A 25,475-nucleotide genomic window follows, 5' to 3' on the forward strand; every position below is an offset into this window, starting at 1 on the left:
CGACCTCCTTCAGCCTTACTGCCCCACCCGATCCTTAAGATCAGCCGATCAGCTGCTGTTGACGGTCCCTGACACAAGGCTGAAGCTTAGAGGTGACAGAGCTTTCGCCGTTGCTGCTCCCAAGCTCTGGAACGACCTACCCCTGAGTGTTAGACAAGCCTCCTCTCTTCCTGTTTTTAAATCTCTCTTAAAAACATACTTTTATTCCATGGCTTTTAACACTGAGTGATATCCATCCTGCAATGGCGCCCCATAATACACCTGCTGTGATCCTGTTTTTATGTTTTTATGTTTTTATTAATTCTATTTTAATTATTTATTTTTTATCATGTTCTGTTTGTGTTGTGTTGTGTTTGCTCGGTACTCGTTTTATCTTTTAACCTGCTCATTGTACAGCACTTTGGCTACCCCTGTGGTAAATTTTAAATGTGCTTTATAAATAAAGTTGATTTGATTTGATTTGATTTGATTGGGTATAAAAACAGCTTCCCAAAAAATGCTCAGTCTTTCACAAGAAAGGATGGGGCGAGGTACACCCCTTTGTCCACAACTGCGTGAGCAAATAGTCAAACAGTTTAAGAACAACGTTTCTCAAAGTGCAATTGCAAGAAATTTAGGGATTTCAACATCTACGGTCCATAATATCATCAAAACGTTCAGAGGATCTGGAGACATCACTCCACGTAAGCGGCATGGCCGGAAACCAACATTGAATGACCGTGACCTTCGATCCCTCAGACAGCACTGTATCAAAAACCGACATCAATCTCTAAAGGATATCACCACATGGGCTCAGGAACACTTCAGAAAACCACTGTCACTAAATACAGCTCGTCGCTACATCTGTAAGTGCAAGTTAAAGCTCTACTATGCAAAGCGAAAGCCATTTATCAACAATATCCAGAATCGCCGCCGGCTTCTCTGGGCCCGAGATCATCTAAGATGGAGTCATGCAAAGTGGAAAAGTGTTCTGTGGTCTGACGAGTCCACATTTCAAATTGTTTTTGGAAATATTCGACATCGTGTCATCCGGACCAAAGGGGAAGCGAACCATCCAGACTGTTATTGACGCAAACTTCAAAAGCCAGTATCTGTGATGGTATGGGGGTGCATTAGTGCCCAAGGCATGGGTAAATTACACATCTGTAAAGGCACCATTAATGCTGAAAGGTACATACAGGTTTTGGAACAACATGTGCTGCCATCTAAGTGTCGTCTTTTTCATGGACGCTCCTGCTTATTTCAGCAAGACAATGCCAAGCCACATTCAGCATGTGTTACAACAGCGTGGCTTCGTAAAAAAAGAGTGCGGGTACTTTCCTGGCCCCGCCTGCAGTCCTGACCTGTCTCCCATCGAAAATGTGTGGCGCATTATGAAGCATAAAATACGACAGCGGAGACCCCGGACTGTTGAACGACTGAAGCTCTACATAAAACAACAATGGGAAAGAATTCCACTTTCAAAGCTTCAATAATTAATTTCCTCAGTTCCCAATCGTTTATTGAGTGTTGTTAAAAGAAAAGGTGACGTAACACAGTGGTGAACATGCCCTTTCCCAACTACTTTGGCACGTGTTGCAGCCATGAAATTCTAAGTTAATTATTATTTGCAAAAAAAAGATAAAGTTTATGAGTTTGAACATCAAATATCTTGTCTTTGTAGTGCATTCAATTGGATATGGGTTGAAAAGGATTTGCAAATCATTGTATTCCGTTTATATTTACATCTATCACAATTTCCCAACTCATATGGAAACAGGGTTTGTATTTGGCAGCAACAGGCATGTTCCTCTGAACCTGTGCTTTTTGTCAAGAGGATCTTGTCAATTGATTTGAAAGTCCAGTTAATCAATTCCATGTTTAGAACAATGCAAAAAAGAGACTTTTACTAAGTTAAGCAGACAAGACGAGACAAGAAGCAAAGCAGGAAATATAACGGAGAAGGAGGGCAATGTGACTGCCTTTGTTGAGAGCCAGACAGAAAATGGTCAGAATGTCATCCAGGAACATCTTATTGTATTTGTTTCACTTGAGTGCACTACATTTATGTGCTCAACAATTTGGAGTGAAACTTGCCAGCAGGCAACCAATTGGAGTCTCCGCACTCATCTTTGCGTTGACCCGACCACTGACCGTAAAACAACCACACTGCAAAAACTGAAATGAGATGAAATAAGATGAAATATCTCAAATAAGGGTGATATTTGCTTATGTTCTGTCTGATAAGATAATTCTTCTCACTAAGCAGATTTTATGTTAGAGTGTTTTACTTGTTTTAAGGATTTTGGTCCTAAATGATCTCAGTAAGATATTACAGCTTGTTGCTGAGATTTTATGACCTATATTGATTAAAACATGCTTGAAACTATTTTTGTCCAAATGTCCAAAACACACCCAGCAATGGTGCACAGAAAGGCGGGGAAGAAGAGGGGAAAAGGCGGCCAAAATGGTAAAAAGTCCCAATTTTGTCCAAAATACCTCCCCGGGTTCCAGTCCCGAGATGCAAAAAATGTCCATAACACACCCAGCCGAGTCCCACACTGAGGGGGGGGATAAAAGTTGGAAAAGTCGGCAAAAGTCCCAAAAATGTTCAAAATATCTACCCAGGTTTGAGTGCCACAAGTCTTAAGACTTCTGGCACTTGTGATTTTTGAACATTTTACCGACTTTTCTCACTTTTCTCCCCGCCTTCCCGTGGGACTCGGCTGGGTGTGTTATGGACATTTGCGTGGCCATACATAATATTTTATGTTAGAGTGTTTTACCGGTACTTGTTTTAAGTGTTTTGGTACTAAATGATCTCAGTAAGATATTACAGCTTGTTGCTGAGATGTTATGACCTATATTGAGTAAAACATGCTTGAAACTAGAATATCAAGTGTTGCAAAGCTGTGTCATCAACACTCACAAGTATAAAACAATTTTTTTTAAAGTAATAATTTCTTATTTCAAGCATGAAAAAAAAAAAATCATGATTTTGACACAATTGTGTCTCATAATTAAAACAGATGGCAGCCAAATTGACTTTGCTGTTTTATTTTCAATGAAACAATAGAAAATACGTACTCATATAGTAGTACAGTTGTTATTAGTGAGAATATTCTTATTTTAAGCTATTTTTGGGTTCATTGAGGTTAGCTAATTTTACTTGTTTTGGAAAGTCTTGACTAGCCAGATTTTCTTGTTCTATTGGCAGATAATTTTGCTTAGTTCAAATAAAAACCCCTCATTTTTGAATTTTTTTTCTTGTTTTTTAACACTGACTTTTTGCAGTGCAGTGATGCCTTTCAGGTCTGCGGTTAAGCATTTTTGTGATTAATCACTTGAATGAACTTGATATTTTTGGCAGCCCAAATTTTAGCACATTTAAAGCTGCCTTATTAAAATATCTTTCAACAATTATAAATCTCAGTGGCGCTACAACGCTAAAAATTAAAGAGTGTTGGCCATAATCAAGCCTTGATGCTGTTTAAAGGTCCTACTGAAAATTAGCTTTTTTGCCGATATCCGATATTGTCCAACTCTTAGTTACCGATTCCGATATCAACCAATACCGATATTTACAGTCGTGGAATTAACACATTATTATGCCTACTTTTGTTGTGATGCCCTGCTGGATGCATTAAACAATGTAACAAGGTTCTCCAAAATAAATCAACTCAAGTTATGGAAAAAAATGCCAACATGGCACTGCCATATTTATTATTGAAGTCACAAAGTGCATTATTTTTTTTAACATGCCTCAAAACAGCGGCTTGGAATTTGGGACATTCATGAGGAGATTGAGGTGGGCGGGGTTGAGGTGGGGCCGGAGGGTAGGGAGTAGGGGCGGGTGTATATTGTAGCGTCCCGGAAGATTTAGTGCTGCAAGGGGTTCTGGGTATTTGTTCTGTTGTGTTACGGTGCGGATGTTCTCCCGAAATGTGTTTGTCATTCTTGTTTGGTGTGGGTTCACAGTGTGGCCCATATTTGTAACAGTGTTAAAGTTGTTTATACGACCACCCTCAGTGTGACCTGTATGGCTGTTTACCAAGTATGCCTTGCATTCACTTGTGTGTGTGAAAAGCTGTAAATATTACGTGATTGGGCCGGCACGCAAAGGCAGTGCCTTTAAAGCTTAATGGCGCTCTGTACTTCTCCCTACATCCGTGTACAGCAGCGGCGTTTTAAAAAGTCATACATTTTACTTTTTGAAACCGATACCGATAATTTCCGATATTACATTTTAAAGCATATATTGGCCGATAATATCGGCAGTCCGATACTATCGGACATCCCTACTGAAAATACAATATTTTGTATGTCTAACTCAGAAAAAAAATCTAACCTCATGTCAACGATGACGCAGATTGCAAAACTGGGATTAGTCTTTTTTTTCCCTTAATCATTTTAATTTTTTTCTGCCTGAACAGAAAAACAATGGAGAAAATTCATGAGCGTGTCAGAAAAAAATAAGCAAATAAGAGCATTCTAACGTAATAGATGCCATATATCACATGGAGCAATGCTAACATTAAAGAGTGCGGTAGAACGCAAACATTAGCAACAGTGTAACACTATTAGCGTCACGTTTTAACAGGCTATCATTACATTATGTCTTACAAGATGCTTCTGACAAAATCCTGTAATAGCTTTTCGGTGAGGGTTCAGCACATTACTTGCAATTCTCTACCAAAACATTGGGGCAGTGTTTTCCCTGAAAATAAACAACTGCAACTCTGGTTGACCAAATATAGCTTCCTCTGTAATTTTAGTGAACAATCGAGGACATTGTGTACATGTTGTTCTGAAATCTGCTAGTATTTTTATATCTTGTATCTGCAACATCGCGTGGACATCGGGGGCGGTACCTCTGGATTGGCAGACCGGGGTGGTGGTTCCTCTCTTTAAGAAGGGGAACCGGAGGGTGTGTTCCAACTATCGTGGGATCACACTCCTCAGTCTTCCCGGTAAGGTCTATTCAGGTGTACTGGAGAGGAGGCTACGCCGGATAGTCGAACCTCGGATTCAGGAGGAACAGTGTGGTTTTCGTCCTGGTCGTGGAACTGTGGACCAGCTCTATACTCTCGGCAGGGTCCTTGAGGGTGCATGGGAGTTTGCCCAACCAGTCTACATTGCTTTGTGGACTTGGAGAAGGCATTCGACCGTGTACCCCGGGAAGTCCTGTGGGGAGTGCTCAGAGAGTATGGGGTATCGGACTGTCTTATTGTGGCGGTTCGCTCCCTGTATGATCAGTGTCAGAGCTTGGTCCGCATTGCTGGCAGTAAGTCGGACCCGTTTCAAGTGAGGGTTGGTCTCCGCCAGGGCTGCCCTTTGTCACCGATTCTGTTCATAACCTTTATGGACAGAATTTCTAGGCGCAGTCAGGGCGTTGAGGGTATCTGGTTTGGTGGCAGCAGGATTAGGTCTCTGCTTTTTGCAGATGATGTGGTCCTGATGGCTTCATCTGGCCAGCATCTTCAGCTCTCACTGGATCGGTTCGCAGCCGAGTGTGAAGCGACTGGGATGAGAATCAGCACCTCCAAGTCCGAGTCCATGGTTCTCGCCCGGAAAAGGGTACAGTGCCATCTCCGGGTAGGGGAGGAGATCTTGCCCCAAGTGGAGGAGTTCAAGTACCTCGGAGTCTTGTTCACGAGTGAGGGAAGTGTGGATCGTGAGATCGACAGGCGGATCGGTGTGGCGTCTTCAGTAATGCGGACGCTGTATCGATCCGTTGTGGGGAAGAAGGAGCTGAGCCGGAAGGTAAAGCTCTCGATTTACCGGTCGATCTACGTTCCCATCCTCACCTATGGTCATGAGCTTTGGGTCATGACCGAAAGGACAAGATCACGGGTACAAGCGGCCGAAATGAGTTTCCTCCGCCGAGTGGCGGGGCTCTCCCTTAGAGATAGGGTGAGAAGCTCTGTCATCCGGGGGGAGCTCAAAGTAAAGCCGCTGCTCCTCAACATCGAGAGGAGCCAGATGAGGTGGTTCGGGCATCTGGTCAGGATGCCACCCGAACGCCTCCCTAGGGAGGTGTTTAGGGCACGTCCGACCGGTAGGAGGCCACGGGGAAGACCCAGGACATGTTGGGAAGACTATATCTCCCGGCTGGCCTGGGAACGCCTCGGGATCCCCTGGGAGGAGCTGGACGAAGTGGCTGGGGAGAGGGAAGTCTGGGCTTCCCTGCTTAGGCTGCTGCCCCCGCGACCCGACCTCGGTTAAGCGGAAGAAGATGGATGGATGGATGGATCTTATAGCCGGTGAAGACAGACCTTCAACATAAAAGCACACCAATAATAAATAACATAGTAGCAGAGCTGCCAAGCCACACACTTTGAGCAATTTAACATTTCAACACTTGACATTTATCTCGTGACAAGTTATAATTTTTTTACAAGGTAATTAACAGCAATTTACATGGCAGTTAATTGGACAAAGGAAAGGAAAGCAAGTAAAGTCGTGTGCTCGGACTGCAGCAGTGCATTAATCAGCATAAAAAAACAGGGTATAATATATCAAATTTAACTTTATTTATATAGCACTTTTCATACACAGGCAAGTGGCAAACACAAACTAAAACTGAAATAAACATTGAGAATAAGACTAATAAGCGGAAGTAAAAAATATAGTTCAGAAAGTACTGGAAAGAAAAATAGCAAGATAATTGGAATAAATAAGCAGTATTACAAAGTCCAGACGAGTTTAGGAGTGATAAAAGGAGGCAATATAAATAGGAAAGAGGAATATATTATTACTAGAATGAGGTTAGGACATGCATATCTAAATAGTTCACTGAAATTAATAGGGAAACATAACACAGGGCTGTGTGATTATTGTCATCAAATAGAAAATGTAGAGCATATACGAATGCAGTGTAGGAAATATAATAGAGAGAGGGAATTAATGAAAAATAAGTTAGTGTAAGAGGTTAGTATAGCAGTTGAGGATATTTTAAGATTGCATTTGGAATATGTAAGGTAGAAAAGCAATACATACATTCTTTAAAAAACGGTTAAATAAAATAATTTAGAGGAGGTTACGTCTCGATTCACACTCCATATCAGTAGGAGGCGGTAATGCACGCCACAAAGTTGCTTGCCAACCACCATTGGAAAGAAAGTAGAAGTAGGTGTCTCAAACTATCTTTCACACACAACAGCACCAACGTTTAAAACCCACTCAACGTTCTCATGGTTGCTAAAAGAAGGTAGCTACCCAATTTTGTTTACTGTTGATTCAAAGTTCCTCCTTGAGTTTCCTACTACGTAGTGTTTTAGGGCTGCTATACGTCTATCACTGTCCTGCATTTGTTGCGAAGCTGTGTAACATTTATTTGCCTCTTCTCTTGGCCAGTTCACACCTGAAAGAGAGACTCTAGCATTAGTCTCAATGTGTGTCTGACTTTTAAAGCTCTACTGAAACCCACTACTACCGACCACGCAGTCTGATAGTTTATACATCAATGATGAAATCTTAACATTGCAAGACATGCCAATATTAAAGTGCAATTTTAAATTTCACGCAAAATATCCTGCTGAAAACGTCTCGGTATGATGACGTCAGCGCGTGACGTCACGGATTGTGGAGGACATTTTGGGACAGCATGGCGGCCAGCTATTAAGTCGTCTGTTTCATCGCAAAATTCCACATCTGTGTTGGTGAATCTTTTGCAATTTGTTCAATGAACAATGGAGACAGCAAAGAAGAAAGCTGTAGGTGGGAAGCGGTGTATTGCGGCCGACTGCAGCAACACAAACACAGCCGGTGTTTCATTGTTTACATTCCCGGAAGATGACAGTCAAGCTTTACCATTGGCCTGTGGAGAACTGGGACAACAGAGACTCTTACCAGGAGGACTTTGAGTTGGATACGCAAACGCGGTACCGTGAGTACGCATGCAGCTGCGGCTTCCAAACATTTGATCGCTTGCCCGTACGTACGTGCCGCTATGTGCATGTCACGTACGTAACTTTGGGGACTTTGGGGAAATATATGTGCTGTATGAACTTTGGGGAGGTGAACAGTACTTTGGGCTGTGGGATTGAGTGTGTTGTGCAGGTGTTTGAGTTGTATTGGCGGGTTATATGGACGGGAGGGGGGAGGTGTTTGTTATGCGGGATTAATTTGTGGCATATTAAATATAAGCCTGGTTGTGTTGTGGCTAATAGAGTATATATATGTCTTGTGTTTATTTACTGTTTTAGTCATTCCCAGCTGAATATCAGGTCCCACCCGCCTCTCACAGCATCTTCCCTATCTGAATCGCTCCCACTGCCCTCTAGTCCTTCACTCTCACTTTCCTCATCCACAAATCTTTCATCCTCGCTCAAATTAATGGGGAAATCGTCGCTTTCTCGGTCCGAATCGCTCTCGCTGCTGGTGGCCATGATTGTAAACAATGTGCAGATGTGAGGAGCTCCACAACCTGTGACGTCACGCTACTCGTCTGCTACTTCCGGTACAGGCAAGGCTTTTTTTTATCAGCGACCAAAATTTGCGAACTTTATCGTTGATGTTCTTTACTAAATCCTTTCAGCAAAAATATGGCAATATCGCGAAATGATCAAGTATGACACATAGAATGGACCTGCTATCCCCGTTTGAATAAGAAAATCGCATTTCAGTAGGCCTTTAAATATGCATTTAGATTCCCTTAAAGCGGTGTTTGTCAAAAATTCTAATTTCACTTTGACAGTGTATAAATGGAACCAGATGGACCCAACACTGTCGAAATTACAGACCTTGTAAGGATCAATTTAGACCGCCCTGAAGGAACCTCCAGAGTCCCTTGAATCCACTTTGAGAACCAAACAGTATTCAATCAAACAGTGGTCGCAGTGGTGAGGACATCAGTCTTAAGGTATAAATCAACATTGAAATAAGCCTTCATGACACTTAAGTCTCACTCTTGTCATTTTCTTAAATTTGGCAGCCCTGTAGTAGCGCTGGATGTGGCCCGCTGGCTGCCAGTTGACATTTCCTGCTGTAAACTTCCAAAAAGAGGCCGTTATAGCAGATTTCTGAGAAATGGACATTATTTCACAATGAAAGAACAACTGATGGTCAGTGTTCTCACTTTGTAAGGCGTTACTGTAACGCCGTTAGTTTCGGCGGTAACTAATAATCTAACGCGTTATTTTTCATATTCAGTAACTCAGTTACCGTTACTACATGATGCGTTACTGCGTTATTTTACGTTATTTTTTATGTAGTATTGGCTAGAAACAGAAGATCTGAGTGTGTTTTATTGAAGCGCTGCGGTGTCGTCCTTCTTGTGTCACAAGGAAAAGAAGAGGCGTGCTTTCTGTAGGTGGGGGCAGGGGGCTCCCAGACCGTAGTTGAGGGGCGCAGGGGAGACGTTCCTCCAGGGCCTATGTACTTCGGGGCTGACAACCTTCACTTTACCCGGAAGTGGGTCTTTACAGCTGAGGTTGAATGACGAGGCCGGCGGTTTGTTGCAACTTTGGGACTTTATTGGACGCAGCCATCCACCAAGCTAGATCACCTGCACGCACTCACTGTCGCCGTTCCCTCACCTCTCTCGCCCACTCACTCACTGACACCTCACATGCTGTCATATCTTAAAGGGCCACACACACACACATATGCTACTCTCATAACAACTAACAAGACATCATGGCAAAGCCAGAAGTCGAGTTTCTTAACATGGAGACATTCTCAATACTTTTCTTTTGTCGAGCACAAAGAAAATAACATTTTAGTTAAATGTAAGTTGTGTCTTGGATCAAAGATCCTATCTACTTAAAGTAAAGTTAAAGTGCCATTATGTTGCAGCTATTTAAAATAGTTTTGTCAATTTGTTCTGGCCTGAAATAAATTGGCCCTTTGAAACATATCTTTGTCTTTGTGTGTTGTATGTAGACCACATTGCTTTCTGAGTTCAGTGATGCAAATGCATGTCAAGTTGATCAACAGATTGTATTATTCTCCAGTGCAATAACAGTACTGAAATGAAGGCTAAAAGGGCATTAATGGAGCCTTAAAATAAAAAAAGGGAAAAAAAAGAAGTAACTAAATAATTTTCACAGTAACGCATTACTTTTTGGTGTAAGTAACTGAGTTAGTAACTGAGTTACTTTTGAAATAAAGTAACATGTAACTGTAACTAGGGATGATGTTTGATAAGAAACTATCGAGTTCGAGCCCATTATCGAAACCTCTTATTGAACCGATTCCTTATCGATTCTCTTACCCAAAGTATATTAAGTGGGATTTTTCAGAAAAACAAATATATACAGTAACACAAAAACAACCTGTCTCTGTGATCACTATAGGTGTATAAATAATAATATAGTGTTAAATAAAATCAATCCCTTGGGCACAAAACTGAAAATAATACAGCTCTCCAAAAAGTGCACTTCTTCTGCTATTGGAACTTACCAACTACACACACTATGACACTAAGAACGCCATAGTCATCAATCAACAATTCTTCTTCCAAAAAATTAGCATGTCTGCTTTTTAGCTCAGTCATTAGACTGAGCTACGTCATTTCCTGTGATGTCCCAAAGGGCATTTCCTGTGAGACGGGATTCGTTCCCAGGGATTCGAATAAAGAACCAACTCTTTTTCTTTACTATAGTGGCCTCGATAACGGGAACCGGTTCTCAAAAAGGGATTCGAGTCCATGGAATCGGTTATTTTCCTATTGAACGGTTCTTTTCTTATCGAACAATCGGGAGAACCGGTTTCGAACACCATCCCTAACTGTAACTAGTTACTGGTTTTCAGTAACTAACCCAACACTGCTGATGGTTGATTTTGTTAATAGCTCATGCACATTTATGATACATTGTGGGGAAAAAAATTAAGTGTGAACTTACCCGTTGCATTATCTTCTTCCATATTCAGAAGTTGGTTTCAGAAGAAGCCTGGAAGAAGGAGCAGGACCTGGTTATGCGGGAGATAGAGCGTCTCCGCGCATCCATCCAGTCGGTGTGTCAGAGCGCGCTGCCTTTGGGCAAGATCATGGACTATGTCCAGGAGGATATAGATGCCATGCAAGCAGAACTGCAAAGCTGGCGGAAGGAGAACAAGGAACATGCACAGGCTTTGCAGAAGGAACAGAGGTGATAAATTAAGACACACTCTCTTTCACATGATATTATGTGTACATTAGTCTGTTAATTCATTAATTAGCTTTTGCCATGACAATCCCATCATGCAGCGCTGTGGTTTAAAATCTGGGACTACTCATCCCCAAATGACACAGAGCATATCTTTTAGAAGATTGTTGTTCTTCCTTTCCAGACTCAAATCGAACCAATGTGAAGATGCACTGCAAATGCCCTCATGATTTTGGTATACGTTAATAAGATTATAATGTAGACATGACGAGCAGGGCCAGAATGATTGTACAAACCCCGTTTCCATATCAGTTGGGAAATTGTGTTAGATGTAAATATAAACGGAATACAGTGATTTGCAAATCCTTTTCAACCCATATTCAATTGAATGAACTACAAAAACAAGATATTTGATGTTCAAACTCATAAACTTTTTTTTTTTTTGCAAATAATAATTAACTTCGAATTTCATGGCTGCAACACGTGCCAAAGTAGTTGGGAAAGGGCATGTTCACCACTGTGTTACATCACCTTTTCTTTTAACAACACTCAATAAACGATTGGGAACTGAGGAAACTAATTGTTGAAGCTTTGAAAGTGGAATTCTTTCCCATTCTTGTTTTATGTAGAGCTCCAGTCGTTCAACAGTCCGGAGTCTCCGCTGTCGTATTTTACGCTTCATAATGCGCCACACATTTTCGATGGGAGACAGGTCTGGACTGCAGGCGGGGCCAGGAAAGTACCCGCACTCTTTTTTTACAAAGCCACGCCGTTATAACACGTGCTGAATGTGGCTTGGCATTGTCTTGCTGAAATAAGCAAGGGCGTCCATGAAAAAGACGGCGCTTAGATGGCAGCATATGTTGTTCCAAAACCTGTATGTACCTTTCAGCATTAATGGTGCCTTCACAGATGTGTAAGTTACCCATGCCTTGGGCACTAATGCACCCCCATACCATCACAGATGCTGGCTTTTCAACTTTGCGTCGATAACAGTCTGGATGGTTCGCTTCCCCTTTGGTCCGGATGACACGATGTTGAATATTTCCAAAAACTATTTGAAATGTGGACTCGTCAGACCAAAGAACACTTTTCTACTTTGCATGAGTCCATCTTAGATGATCTCGGGTCCAGAGAAGCCGGCGGTGTTTCTGGATGTTGTTGATAAATGGCTTTCGCTTTGCATAGTAGAGCTTTAACTTGCACTTACAGATGTAGCGACGAACTGTATTTAGTGACAGTGATTTTCTGAAGTGTCCCTGAGCCCTTGTGGTGATATCCTTTAGAGATTGATGTCAGTTTTTGATACAGTGCCGTCTGAGGGATCGAAGGTCACGGTCATTCAATGTTGGTTTCCAACCTTGCCGCTTACGTGGAGTGATTTCTCCAGATTCTCTGAACCTTTTGATGATATTATGGACCGTAGATGTTGAAATCCCTAAATTTCTTGCAATTGCACTTTGAGAAACGTTCTTAAACTGTTTGACTATTTGCTCACGCAGTTGTGGACAAAGGGGTGAACCTCGCCCCATCCTTTCTTGTGAAAGACTGAGCATTTTTTGGGAAGCTGTTTTTATACCCAATCATGGCACCCACCTGTTCCCAATTTGCCTGTTCCCCTGTGGGATGTTCCAAATAAGTGTTTGATGAGCATTCCTCAACTTTATCAGTATTTATTGCCACCTTTCCCAACTTCTTTGTCACGTGTTGCTGGCATCAAATTCTAAAGTTAATGATTAATTGCAACAAAAAAAAAGTTTATCAGTTTGAACATCCAATATGTTGTCTTTGTAGCATATTCAACTGAATATGGGTTGAAAATGATTTGCAAATCATTGTATTTCGTTTATATTTACATCTAACACAATTCCCCAACTCGTATGGAAACGGAGTTTGTACTTGCCAGAAGCCTTTCGGTTCATTCACGCAATGTCACTGATGCACTGTGAACACTAGGGGTGTCTCCATACAACATTTTCACTTCCGATACAATACCGATGTTGGAGCCTTGAGAATTGGCCAATACGGATATTAACGCACGGGTCACAGTATTATTTTGTAGTGTTGAATGTTAGAAAATGTTTGATCAAACAATGATAGGTATGAAAAACACTAACTTTGACAGATTTACACTTTTGAAGTGGAGTGTTGTTCTTTTTTTTTTTTGGCGACACCTATTGGCCACAATAACTAATTAAACTTATTGTGAGTGTTGTTAAAATTGAGGTGATGTGGACACGTTTGTTACTGGATCAATTATAATAGCCTTGGAGACTTTGTATGTGTCAGTAGTATACAACTATCATTATTTGATACTTGTTTACATAAGCAAATGTCATGTTTAACACGGCAATGTTGTTCAATTAGGGACACTTATTGCAAATGTATAGCTTCTGTGCCATTGTGTGCAGTCTGCTGAAAATGATGGAAAGTGCGACTCCACATAGCAACTGACGCGGTGGTCAAAGTTGGAATTGCCACAAAACACAGAAGACATTCAACACTCTACTGCCATCTGGCAGCTCAAGTGGATAGTGCACACACCCAATTTGTCACGGTTCATGTGTCAGGTAAACCGTGACAATTGACGGCCATATGAATCACCTTCCTACTGCATTTATTGGACTGTGGTCAAAGTTGGAATTGCCACAAAACACAGTATGAGATATTCAGCACTCTACTGCCATCTGTCAGCTAAAGTGGATAGTGCACACACCTAATTTGTCATGGTTCATGTGTCAGGTAAACTGTGACAAAAGTGGCCATGTGAATCACCTTTCCGACTGTATTTATATGACTGTGGTCAAAGTTGGAATTGCCACAAAACTAGAGATGTCCGATAATATCGGCCGATAAATGCGTTAAAATGTAATATCGGAAATTATCGGTATCGGTTTTATTTTTTATTTTTTTATTAAATCAACATAAAAAACACAAGATACACTTACAATTAGTGCACAAACCCAAAAAACCTCCCTCCCCCCATTCACACCCATTCACACTCATTCACACAAAAGGGTTGTTTCTTTCTGTTATTAATATTCTGGTTCCTACATTATATATCAATATATATCAATACAGTCTGCAAGGGATACAGTCCGTAAGCACACATGATTGTGCGTGCTGCTGGTCCACTAATAGTACTAACCTTTATCAGTTAATTTTACAAATTTTCATTAATTACTAGTTTCAATGTAACTGTTTTTATATTGTTTTACTTTCTTTTTTATTCAAGAAAATGTTTTTAATTTATTTATCTTATTTTATTTTATTAATTTTTTTTTACCTTATCTTCACTATATCTGGTTGTCCAAATTAGGCATAATAATGTGTTAATTCCACGATTGTATATATCGGTTGACATCGGTATCGGTTGATATCGGTATCGGTAATTAAAGAGTTGGACAATATCGGAATATCGGATATCGGCAAAAAGCCATTATCGGACATCCCTACACAAAACACATTATGAGATATTCAGCACTCTACTGCCATCTGGCAGCTAAAGTGGATAGTGCACACACCCAATTTGTCATGGTTCATGTGTCAGGTAAACCGTGACAAAAGTGGCCATATGAATCCCTTTCCTATTGTATTTATTGGACTGTTGTTGATCTGATCTTCGTGCTCGGTTATTGTTAAGGTAAACAACCCAAAACAATCACATTGATCATTTTCATTGACCTATTTTGCATGTGTTCATGCTTGTGCAGAGCAACAGACCAGGCGGTGGAACCTCTTAAAACAGAACTCGGTGAGCTGGAGCAAAAGATCAAAGATTACCAGGATCAAATTTGTGCCGTGAGGTCCAACATACTGATCAATGAGGAGAAGATCCAGAAGAAGCTGGCTGCAATTATCTCCTCCAAAACCTGAACAGGCCACAAGAAGTACACACACATTGAACATGCACAGGAAATGAACAGTACTTCTTTCACTTTTGATTAAAAATAAAGAATACGTGCTGCTTTGCCCCCAATCTCCATGTCAAAAAATGACAGGCAAGAATATACTTGATTGAAACTTTAAAAGGCAGTTGAGGCCAATTTTCGACTTTAAAACTTCAGGATTTACACTTACAGTACATAACTGTTATACTGTAGAATTTGTAATATTGCTAATAACCCCTCTTAGCTAAAAGGATCGTTCAAGTGTAATTGTGAATGTCATTTTATATTTTCTTGAATTCTAGTTGTGCATTGTAACAGTGGCATTCTTTACCCACTAGGTGGCTGTGCATCACACATATCTTTAATGAACAGCTGCTCAAAGTAATGAATTCCTTTTATCGTCCAACATTTTTTTAATTCTGTTTTTGTTCAAATGAGTCAACCGATTTTATATTTACAACATACAGGTTGCGAGTACGACTACTGTACGTTAGACTGAGACTTATACACAAGGGCGCCGAAAAGGGGGGGTAAAGGAGACGGATTCTAGGGGCCCATGATGGAGGGAGGCCCAGAGAGGCCCCTAATGATGATGAAATTATAATACAGAAAAAATAAGGACACTATGTTGGGGGCCCTGTAAAGATTCTTTTCATGGGGCCCAAAATCCCTAGCGGCGCCCCTGCTTATACACACTTTATTGATTCCCAAGGGAAATGAGTTCATGTAATTGCCAGGCAGTTTACAACGTAACGTGTTCACAATGTTCCTGTGTTTAAAATAGAACACTAACAAAATACTACGTAGTAGTAAATGAAAAACCATTGCCTTATAGCAGTGCTTCTCAGGAGAAAACATTTCGCACCCCCAACGCGATTATAAATGTTATCATTTGTCTATAAAATTGTTATAAGTACACCTCTGCACAACATTGTATCTTTATTAACATTAAAAAAAAAAAAAAAAACGACATAGATCAATTTACAACAAATAATAACTTTATTAACATTGTTTTTAGTCTATAAGATAATATTCAAAGTAAATTAATTTGCCTGATTTTTTTTCATATCCCCATTTAAACTATGAACATTTTTTAACCGCCTTCAAACGCTTGATGCCCATCCATCCATCCATCTTCTTCCGCTTATCCGAGGTCGGGTCGCGGGGGCAGCAGCCTAAGCAGGGAAGTCCAGACTTCCCTCTCCCCAGCCACTTCGTCCAGCTCCAGGGATCCCGAGGCGTTCCCAGGCCAGCCGGGAGACATAGTCTTCCCAATGTGTCCTGGGTCTTCCCCGTGGCCTCCTACCGGTCGGGCGTGCCCTAAACACCTCCCTAGGGAGGCGCTCGGGTGGCATCCTGACCAGATGCCCGAACCACCTCATCTGGCTCCTCTCGATGTGGAGGAGCAGCGGCTTTACTTTCAGCTCCCCCCGGATGGCAGAGCTTCTCACCCTATCTCTAAGGGAGAGCCCCGCCACCCGGCGGAGGAAACTCATTTCGGCCGCTTGTACCCGTGATCTTGTTCTTTCGGTCATAACCCAAAGTTCATGACCATAGGTGAGAATGGGAACGTAGATCGACCGGTAAATTGAGAGCTTTGCCTTCCGGCTCAACTCCTTCTTCACCACAACGGATCGATACAGCGTTCGCATTACTGAAGACGCCGCACCGATCCGCCTGTCGATCTCACGATCCACTCTTCCCTCACTCGTGAACAAGACTCCGAGGTACTTAAACTCCTCCACTTGGGGCAAGATCTCCTCCCCTACCCGGAGATGACACTCTACCCTTTTCCGGGCGAGAACCATGGACTCGGACTTGGAGGTGCTGATTCTCATCCCAGTCGCTTCATACTCAGCTGCGAACCGATCCAGTGAGAGCTGAAGATCCTGGCCAGATGAAGCCATCAGAACCACATCATCTGCAAAAAGCAGAGACCTAATCCTGCAGCCACCAAACCGGATCCCCTCAACGCCTTGACTGCGCCTAGAAATTCCGTCCATAAAAGTTATGAACAGAATGGGTGACAAAGGGCAGTCTTGGCGGAGTCCAACCCTCACTGGAAACGTGTCCGACTTACTGCCGGCAATGCGAACCAAGCTCTGACACTGATCATACAGGGAGCGGACCGCCACAATCAGACAGTCCGAAACCCCATACTCTCTGAGCACTCCCCACAGGACTTCCCGAGGGACACGGTCGAATGCCTTCTCCAAGTCCACAAAGCACATGTAGACTGGTTGGGCAAACTCCCATGCACCCTCAAGGACCCTGCCGAGAGTATAGAGCTGGTCCACAGTTCCACGACCAGGACGAAAACCACACTGCTCCTGAATCCGAGGTTCGACAATCCGGCGTAGCCTCCTCTCCAGTACACCTGAATAGACCTTACCGGGAAGGCTGAGGAGCGTGATCCCACGATAGTTAGAACACACCCTCCGGTTCCCCTTTTTAAAGAGAGGAACCACCACCCCGGTCTGCCAATCCAGAGGTACCGCCCCCGTTGTCCACGCGATGCTGCAAAGTCTTGTCAACCAAGACAGCCCCACAGCATCCAGAGCCTTAAGGAACTCCGGGCAGATCTAAGGCCCCGAGGAGCTTTTTAACTACCTCAGCAACTTCAGCCACAGAAATAGGAGAGCCCACCACAGATACCCCAGGCCCTGCTTCCTCATAGGAAGACGTGTTGGTGGGATTGAGGAGGTCTTCGAAGTATTCCCTCCACCAACCCACAACTTCTGCAGTCGAGGTCAGCAGAACACCATCCTCACCATACACGGTGTTAGTAGTGCACTGCTTCCCCTTCCTGACGTTTGATGCTGAAAAATAAAATTAAATAAACTCATTAAATCAATTCTAAATGATCAGCAACATTAACTCAGGAGCACAATATATTTAAAACACTTTAACCTCCAAAACAAAAATCAATAAAACAATTTGTGCAAACATTTATTTTATTTTTTTTTCATCAAAATGACAAAGCATGATACTGATAAAGCATATTCCCCAAGGACTTCCTTATAGAGATATAGTTTGTTCCATAAAATATTTAAACTCTCCTGTGACAGAGGAGGGAATCAGGTTGTATAATATTTAAAAAAATTAAATTGTATCGATTTATTTAGCTCATTATAAATAATACGGTGTAACTTGATGATTGGGTAAAAGCAGAACTTTTTATATAGGTCAAAAAAGTTTAATTAATCTTGCCCTTAATAATTCAAACTTTGCAGCGTGTTTTTTTCTTATTTGAGGCAATCGTGAGGCTGCCTTTTTGAAGTATTCCAGCCGGATTTTGCATAATTCCTTTACTTTTTTGGCGGTGGGTTTCATAACAACTGTCTTGTTTTGCTCTCTAAATTAATTTGGTTGGCACATTACTGATGTGCTTCTGTGCTCACTGACTGAGATACTGCACCCACAATCCTTTTTCAGCATCGTGCCTTTTTGTCTGCTGGTGTGTTTAGGCAGAAACAGACTAGAATGTACAGAATTTAACCATTCCGAAAACATGAAGTCAATGTGTTTGCAATGGTACATAAAAATGAAATATGAAAACCTTTAAAAATGTGGCATTCATTTTCATCATTCGTCATTCGGTGTGACAATGAATGACATGCCAAACATTTTCGTCATGAAATGTATCCTACCAATACCGGGGTACCAAAGTATTTAATAAAATAGGATAGGAATTGATATGATGGGGGATGTTGAGATTATTTGCTTGGTCATAATTTGCCACCTCAGCAAAATGCATGATCACCTCTGGCACAGTCACTACACAAAAAACATTATGTGAGTCACATATTATTCTACAAAAAATGCTATAAGTGCAGGAATTTTCCAGCCTGACGCTGGTTAGTTCTAGTTAAACTGACTCCTCACCCGGGATAACACTGTAATTGCCTGTGTCCCAGTGTAGTTAGTCAAGTGTGACTCAACCAGTAATCTATGTTTCTATATAGAGTGATGGCGTCTTCCCGGTTAGGGTGAAGGCCGTCCTTCATCAGCAGGCCCGGTTCGCCCCAGAAAGAGGGCCAATTATCAATAAACGTTAGTCCATGTTTTCTACAAAAACTAGCCGGCCACTTGTTAAGCAAGACTAATCTGCTATACCTCTCATCTTTGCCTCCCGCAGGCAGGGGGCCAGAGACAAGTACTCCATGCCGAGACATCTTTCTAGCGAGATTACAAGTCCAAGCTATGTTCCTCTTTGTAATCCCCGACTGTCTCATCCTAGTGTTATTGGAGTCAATGTGTACAACTATGTTTGCGTAGCTAGTGGTGCGATTAGCCTGTCGTACATGTTTACTAGGGCTGTTGCGAGTCAGCTCCCTAAGATTAACTTCAATGTCAGGTGCTCAAGCCCCGGGAATACACTTAATTATGGCTAGTTTACTAAACTATGTTCCGGGTGATTGAGTCCACTATGACTAAGGTGTGGTCCCCCGTAGACTGGGGTGTAGGACTAACTAAATCTATTATGTGTCTCAACCGATTCACCGTGGCTTGTAGGCCGCTTAGGGTTGCTACAAGCTGGGCTAGTCAACTCGCTACCTGTTACAAAATTACACAGTCCTCTAGTAGGTCCAACCTATCCATGAGAACGGTGCATGAAGAGCAGGGAGCCATACTCACGTTGTTTCTTTCACCGGGTCGAGTTCTTGCTGTCTTCGTAGCTATAGGCGAAGAGTAACAGCAGCGTGAGGGATAGGGTGACCATTTCCATGACACCAAAAAGGAGGACATTATGCGGCATATCAATAAATTACTATGGTGTACATAGGACTCTGGTATACCTTATTTATAGTACAATTTTGAGTGGTTTAAAGATGATGTTTGTGTGGCTGAATAGGAAAAAATATTAAAGTCAAGTGTTTGTTAACAGTATTTGTATTTATTCAATACATTGTGGTGTTCAAAAAGTGACCACTGAGATGAATCTTTTCAAGTGCAGAGTGCCACAAAGCATAACATGTGTGGACTTAAATGTAGTTAACATATATAATAAAAAGAAAAATGCCACAAAAAAATTTCCACATCAACATCAAGGCTGCTTGCTGCATATCTGGTTGCGTTATGCAGAATATGGGCCAAACAGTTTGCAGGGAGCACATCTTTTTGGCTCAGTTTCAGCTTCTGATACACACTGTTATGTTTGCCACAATTGACACTGGCATTGTCTGCTGCATATGCAGACATGTTTTTCACCTCTAAGCCAGACATCTCAAGTTTTGCCAGCAGCTGGTTTGTTATGGCTTCTGACGTTTCGTTGCTGTCACTATAAAAATCCAACAGGACATGTTGGATGCCTTCATCAAAGTGAAAATACCTTACCACAATGGGAAAACACTTGTTTGTTCCTTTATTTGAGGCGTCGGTTGCCACGGAAAAGGGTAGGTTGTTTTCTTCTATGTAGTCGGTATGTCCCTGTACTGAATAGTGAGCGATGACGTTCTCGCACAATGCCTTGGCTTTTGTTCGGCCACAGGCCATCCCTTTAGCTGTGGGCTAGTCACTGAAAATCTCCCGGTCCACTTTCATGCCGCAGTCTAAACTTCTGTAGGACTGGTGATGCTTTACAGCAGTGGTTCTCAACCCTTTTTTCAGTGATGTACCCCCTGTGAACATTTTTTTAATTCAAGTACCCCCTAATCAGAGCAAAGCATTTTTGGTTGAAAAAAAGAGATAAAGAAGTAAAATACAGCACTATGTCATCAGTTTCTGATTTATTAAATTGTATAACAGTGCAAAATATTGCTCATTTGTAGTGGTCTTCTTGAACTATTTGGAAAAATATATATAAAATAACTAAAAACTTGTTGAAAAATAAACAAGTGATTCAATTATAAATAAAGATTTCTACACATATAGTAATCATCAACTTAAAGTGCCCTCTTTGGGGATTGTAATAGAGATCCACCTGGATTCAGGAACTTAATTCTAAACATTTCTTCACAAAAAAAGAAATCTTTAACATCAATATTTATGGAACATGTCTACAAAAAATCTAGCTGTCAACACTGAATATTGCATTGTTGCATTTCTTTTCACAGTTCTTTTTGACAGACATTTTAGTGAGGGTCAAACCATCATGGCAGGGGGGGAAACTCTGGGTTTATGGTAATGAATGGAATAGCCTACTTGATTTGATGTTCAGTTTATGAACTTACATTACATTACATACCCCCAGGGGTACGCGTACCCCCATTTGAGAACCACTGCTTTACAGCATGGTACACCTTGCACAGCTCCGCAGCGGTTATCTTGTCATCCAGGGGCGACGAAACTTCATGAAAAAATGTCCTCATTGAAGAGGTACCTGCCGCACGTTTATTACTTTTATGTTTATCCGCGCACCCGCATGCCGTTCAATTGCAGCATTCCCCTGACTACTTACGTCGACATCACATCGACAAAGTGTGCAGAAGCCATGGAATGAGTCTCGGCTGCTTTTCGTTATAAATTCGTTCTCTTTTATCCATTCAGAATCAAACGAGGTCTTGCGTTTTGGCATGATGCTAACTTTCTGTCAATGTCATGCCGCAACAGCACATGGACCCTTGTTTACTTTTTTAACCAATGATAAGCAGATTTGTATCCGACACAGCTCTTAGCCAATCATTTGATACGTTACTGCGTTGGGGGCATTTTTTACGGTCTTTGATTGGCTATCGCGCTGCAGCCCAGCAAAGATGAAAAAACTCCGCTCTTCAAGCCTAGTGCCTCAAAAAGGAGGACAAATACGTGTCCGGCTTGAAGCTGCGCCGGACGCCGGACAGGGCATTAAAAATCCGGACTGTCCGGCCTAAATCCGGACACCTGGTCACCCTAGTGAGGGAGCAGACGCCTTCAAAGCACAGTTGCTTTGGACCGCGACTAGCTTAGCTTCGTTAGCTTAGCAGCTAGCTAGCTGAGAGAGGGGCGGTGAGACACAGAGTGGGTGCTTTGTAAGTTTGATAATACTACTAAATATGTTTGAGAAGGAATAAAGCACACATAGGAAGATAATACTTAGCTTTTTTTTGCGGCAGCAGACTTTTCCGTACGTGACGTTACTCTTCTTCACATAACTAAAATTGCAAAACTTCATATAAAGTCTGCTGTTCTTAAATCCAATGTTTTCTTTTTTCTAGTATCGATAAAATGGATTGATTGCCTTTTAAAACGATGTTAGATCGATATATATCTTTAGGAAGGTCAACTTGCCAAGCACAGATTGATTTAGTTGAATCGTAGGAATATAAATCTATAGGTCGATGTAGTAGATGTATCGTTGCACCCTACCTCAAGACCCAAGACCCAGCAGCCAGACACACGCAAGGACCCCCGACGGACAGTCCACTCAGCCCATAGAGGTCAAGTCCCCGCCAACAGAGCAGATTGGGCCGGTTAGACTCAAAGAAGACCACAATGCACAGTCCCAACCGTCTAGTAAGTCCCCCAAAAAGGGCTTCGGGGAAGCAGGCTCTGCATTCTGCCAGACGCCAACCCTCTGGGGGCACCAGAAATGCCTTGCCCACCAACTCCCAGACCAGCAAGAGGATAGAGAAAAAGAAGGAGCTTAGTGACTCTGCCACAAACTACAAACCCCGTTTCCATATGAGTTGGGAAATTGTGTTAGATGTAAATATAAACGGAATACAGTGATCTGCAAATCATTCTCAACCCATATTCAGTTGGATATGCTACAAAGACAACATATTTGATGTTCAAACTGAAAAACAATAATCATTAACTTTAGAATTTGATGCCAGCAACACGTGACAAAGAAGTTGGGAAAGGTGGCAATAAATACTGATAAAGTTGAGGAATGCTCATCAAACACTTATTTGGAACATCCCACAGGTGAACAGGCAAATTGGGAACAGGTGGGTGCCATGATTGGGTATAAAAGTAGATTCCATGAAATGCTCAGTTATTCACAAACAAGGATGGGGCGAGGGTCACCACTTTGTCAACAAATGCGTGAGCAAATTGTTGAACAGGTAAAGAAAAACCTTTCTCAACCAGCTATTGCAAGGAATTTAGGGATTTCACCATCTACGGTCCGTAATATCATCAAAGGGTTCAGAGAATCTGGAGAAATCACTGCACGTAAGCAGCTAAGCCCGTGACCTTTGATCCCTCAGGCTGTACTGCATCAACAAGCGACATCAGTGTGTAAAGGATATCACCACATGGGCTCAGGAACACTTCAGAAACCCACTCTCAGTAACTACAGTTGGTTGCTACATCTGTAAGTGCAAGTTAAAACTCTCCTATGCAAGGCAAAAAAACGTTTATCAACAACACCCAGAAACACCGTCGGCTTTGCTGGGCCTGAGCTCATCTAAGATAGATTGATACAAAGTGGAAAAGTGTTCTGTGGTCTGACGAGTCCACATTTCAAATTGTTTTTGGAAACTGTGGACGTCGTGTCCTCCGGACCAAAGAGGAAAAGAACCATCCGGATTGTTATAGGCGCAAAGTTGAAAAGCCAGCATCTGTGATGGTATGGGGGTGTATTAGTGCCCAAGACATGGGTAACTTACACATCTGTGAAGGCACTATTAATGCTGAAAGGTACATGCAGGTTTTTTGAGCAACATATGTTGCCATCCAAGCAACGTTACCATGGACGCCCCTGCTTATTTCAGCAAGACAATGCCAAGCCACGTGTTACATCAACGTGGCTTCATAGTAAAAGAGTGCGGGTACTAGACTGGCCTGCCTGTAGTCCAGACCTGTCTCCCATTGAAAATGTGTGGCGCATTATGAAGCCTAAAATAGCACAACGGAGACCCCCGGACTGTTGAACAACTTAAGCTGTACATCAAGCAAGAATGGGAAAGAATTCCACCTGAGAAGCTTAAAAAATGTGTCTCCTCAGTTCCCAAACGTTACTGAGTGTTGTTAAAAGGAAAGACCATGTAACACAGTGGTGAACATGCCCTTTCCCAACTACTTTGGCACGTGTTGCAGCCATGAAATTCTAAGTTAATTATTATTTGCAAAAAAAAAAAAAAAGTTTATGAGTTTGAACATCAAATATGTTGTCTTTGTAGTGCATTCAATTGAATATGGGTTGAAAATGATTTGCAAATCATTGTATTCCGTTTATGTTTACATCTAACACAATTTCCCAACTCATATGGAAACGGGGTTTGTACTTTGGGGGACTTATGTAGATCCCAAATACACGTCAGCAGGTACCAATAGGTAGGAAAAATTGGTTTTGCATAATATTGCAAAAGAAACGCCAGATAATGTGTCCTATAAGGTGTCATTTTGGAGTCTTTATACACACGGAGTTTTTATACACACACACACACACACCGTAATAATACCCGTAAGTTGAAGCACAGCACGTCTGACTATGGTAGCCGCAATGCTTGGTAGCTTACCAAAGTTGTACTAAAACATTTTGACAGATTTTTGAGAGCCATGTGTAATGTTCTATATTCTCAATGAAACAACAGTTTGCTAGCGTCATTTATTGAACAGGCTTCAACCTGCAGTCCACGCATATCACATATGTGTGACTGCCATCTACTGATCACACGTATCATTATACCATGCACCAAATAAATTTGCTTCGAGGTCGGTAAGCACAACCAGAATAAATAGGTACATGAGGCGCACCGGGTTATAAATCGATTTTTGAGTAAATGAAAGGATTTTAAGTGCGCCTTATAGTCCAAAAAATACGATACTGTTGATACAGGTTGTTAATTAAGATGAAAACAATGAAAGAAAAAAAGTGAAGTACATGATCTATCTTTCCTGAAAATATGCATCGTATTTTGGTTTGAGATATTTTCAAATTCTGTTTGACAACTTTGGTGACCATTGCTTAGTACGGGGGTTAGCAACCCGCGGCTTTAGAGCCGCACGCGGCTCTTTAGCGCCGCCCAAGTGGCTCCCTGGACCTCTTTCAGAGATGTGTGAAAATGGAAAAAGTTGAAGAAAAAAAAATATTTTTTTGTTCAAATATATTTTCTGTAAGAGAACAAACATGATACAAGCCTTCCTAATTGTTAGAAATCCCACTGTTTGTATTAAACATGCTTCTATGATGAGAATATTTGGCAAGCACCCTAATTTCCGCGATCATTGAACTCATCGTAGTTTGCTTGTACACACAACTTTCTCCGATGCTGCCACAGAAAGACGTGTTTTATGCCACTCCTTCTTTGTCTCATTTTGTCCACCAAACGTTTTATGCTGTGCGTGAAAGCACAAAGGTGAGCTTTGTTGAGTTTATTGATTTGCTGGAGTGCTTATCAGGCTTATTTGGTCAATCCATGACTGCAAGCTAATCGATGCTAACATGCTATTAAGGCCAGCTGTATGTACATATTGCATCATTATGCCTCGTTTGTAGGTATATTTGAGCTCATTTAAATTATTTTACTTATGTCCTCTGTGTATTTAATTTATATTTGCATGTCTCATGACACATTATCTGTATGTAATATTGGCTGCATTTCTCATAGTTGTTTGTGTGCCATGTTGTTCCAGACCACAGCAAACG

General features: G+C 41.7%; 1 protein-coding gene across 1 annotated transcript in view; it reads left to right on the forward strand.

The window, feature by feature from the left end:
- The window catches only part of LOC133574205 (TRAF3-interacting protein 1-like), a 37,966-nt gene extending 22,502 nt beyond the window's left edge, over window positions 1-15,464 (forward strand). The window contains exons 11-12 of the mRNA XM_061926301.1: window positions 10,855-11,072; window positions 14,783-15,464. Coding sequence (XP_061782285.1) covers window positions 10,855-11,072; window positions 14,783-14,945 — 381 coding nt within the window. The 3' untranslated portion in view covers window positions 14,946-15,464. The remainder of the gene's footprint in view (window positions 1-10,854; window positions 11,073-14,782) is intronic.
- The last annotated feature ends 10,011 nt before the right edge of the window (window positions 15,465-25,475 follow it).

This window comes from Nerophis lumbriciformis, linkage group LG31 (assembly GCF_033978685.3).
Source record: "Nerophis lumbriciformis linkage group LG31, RoL_Nlum_v2.1, whole genome shotgun sequence".
Lineage (NCBI taxonomy): Eukaryota > Metazoa > Chordata > Actinopteri > Syngnathiformes > Syngnathidae > Nerophis > Nerophis lumbriciformis.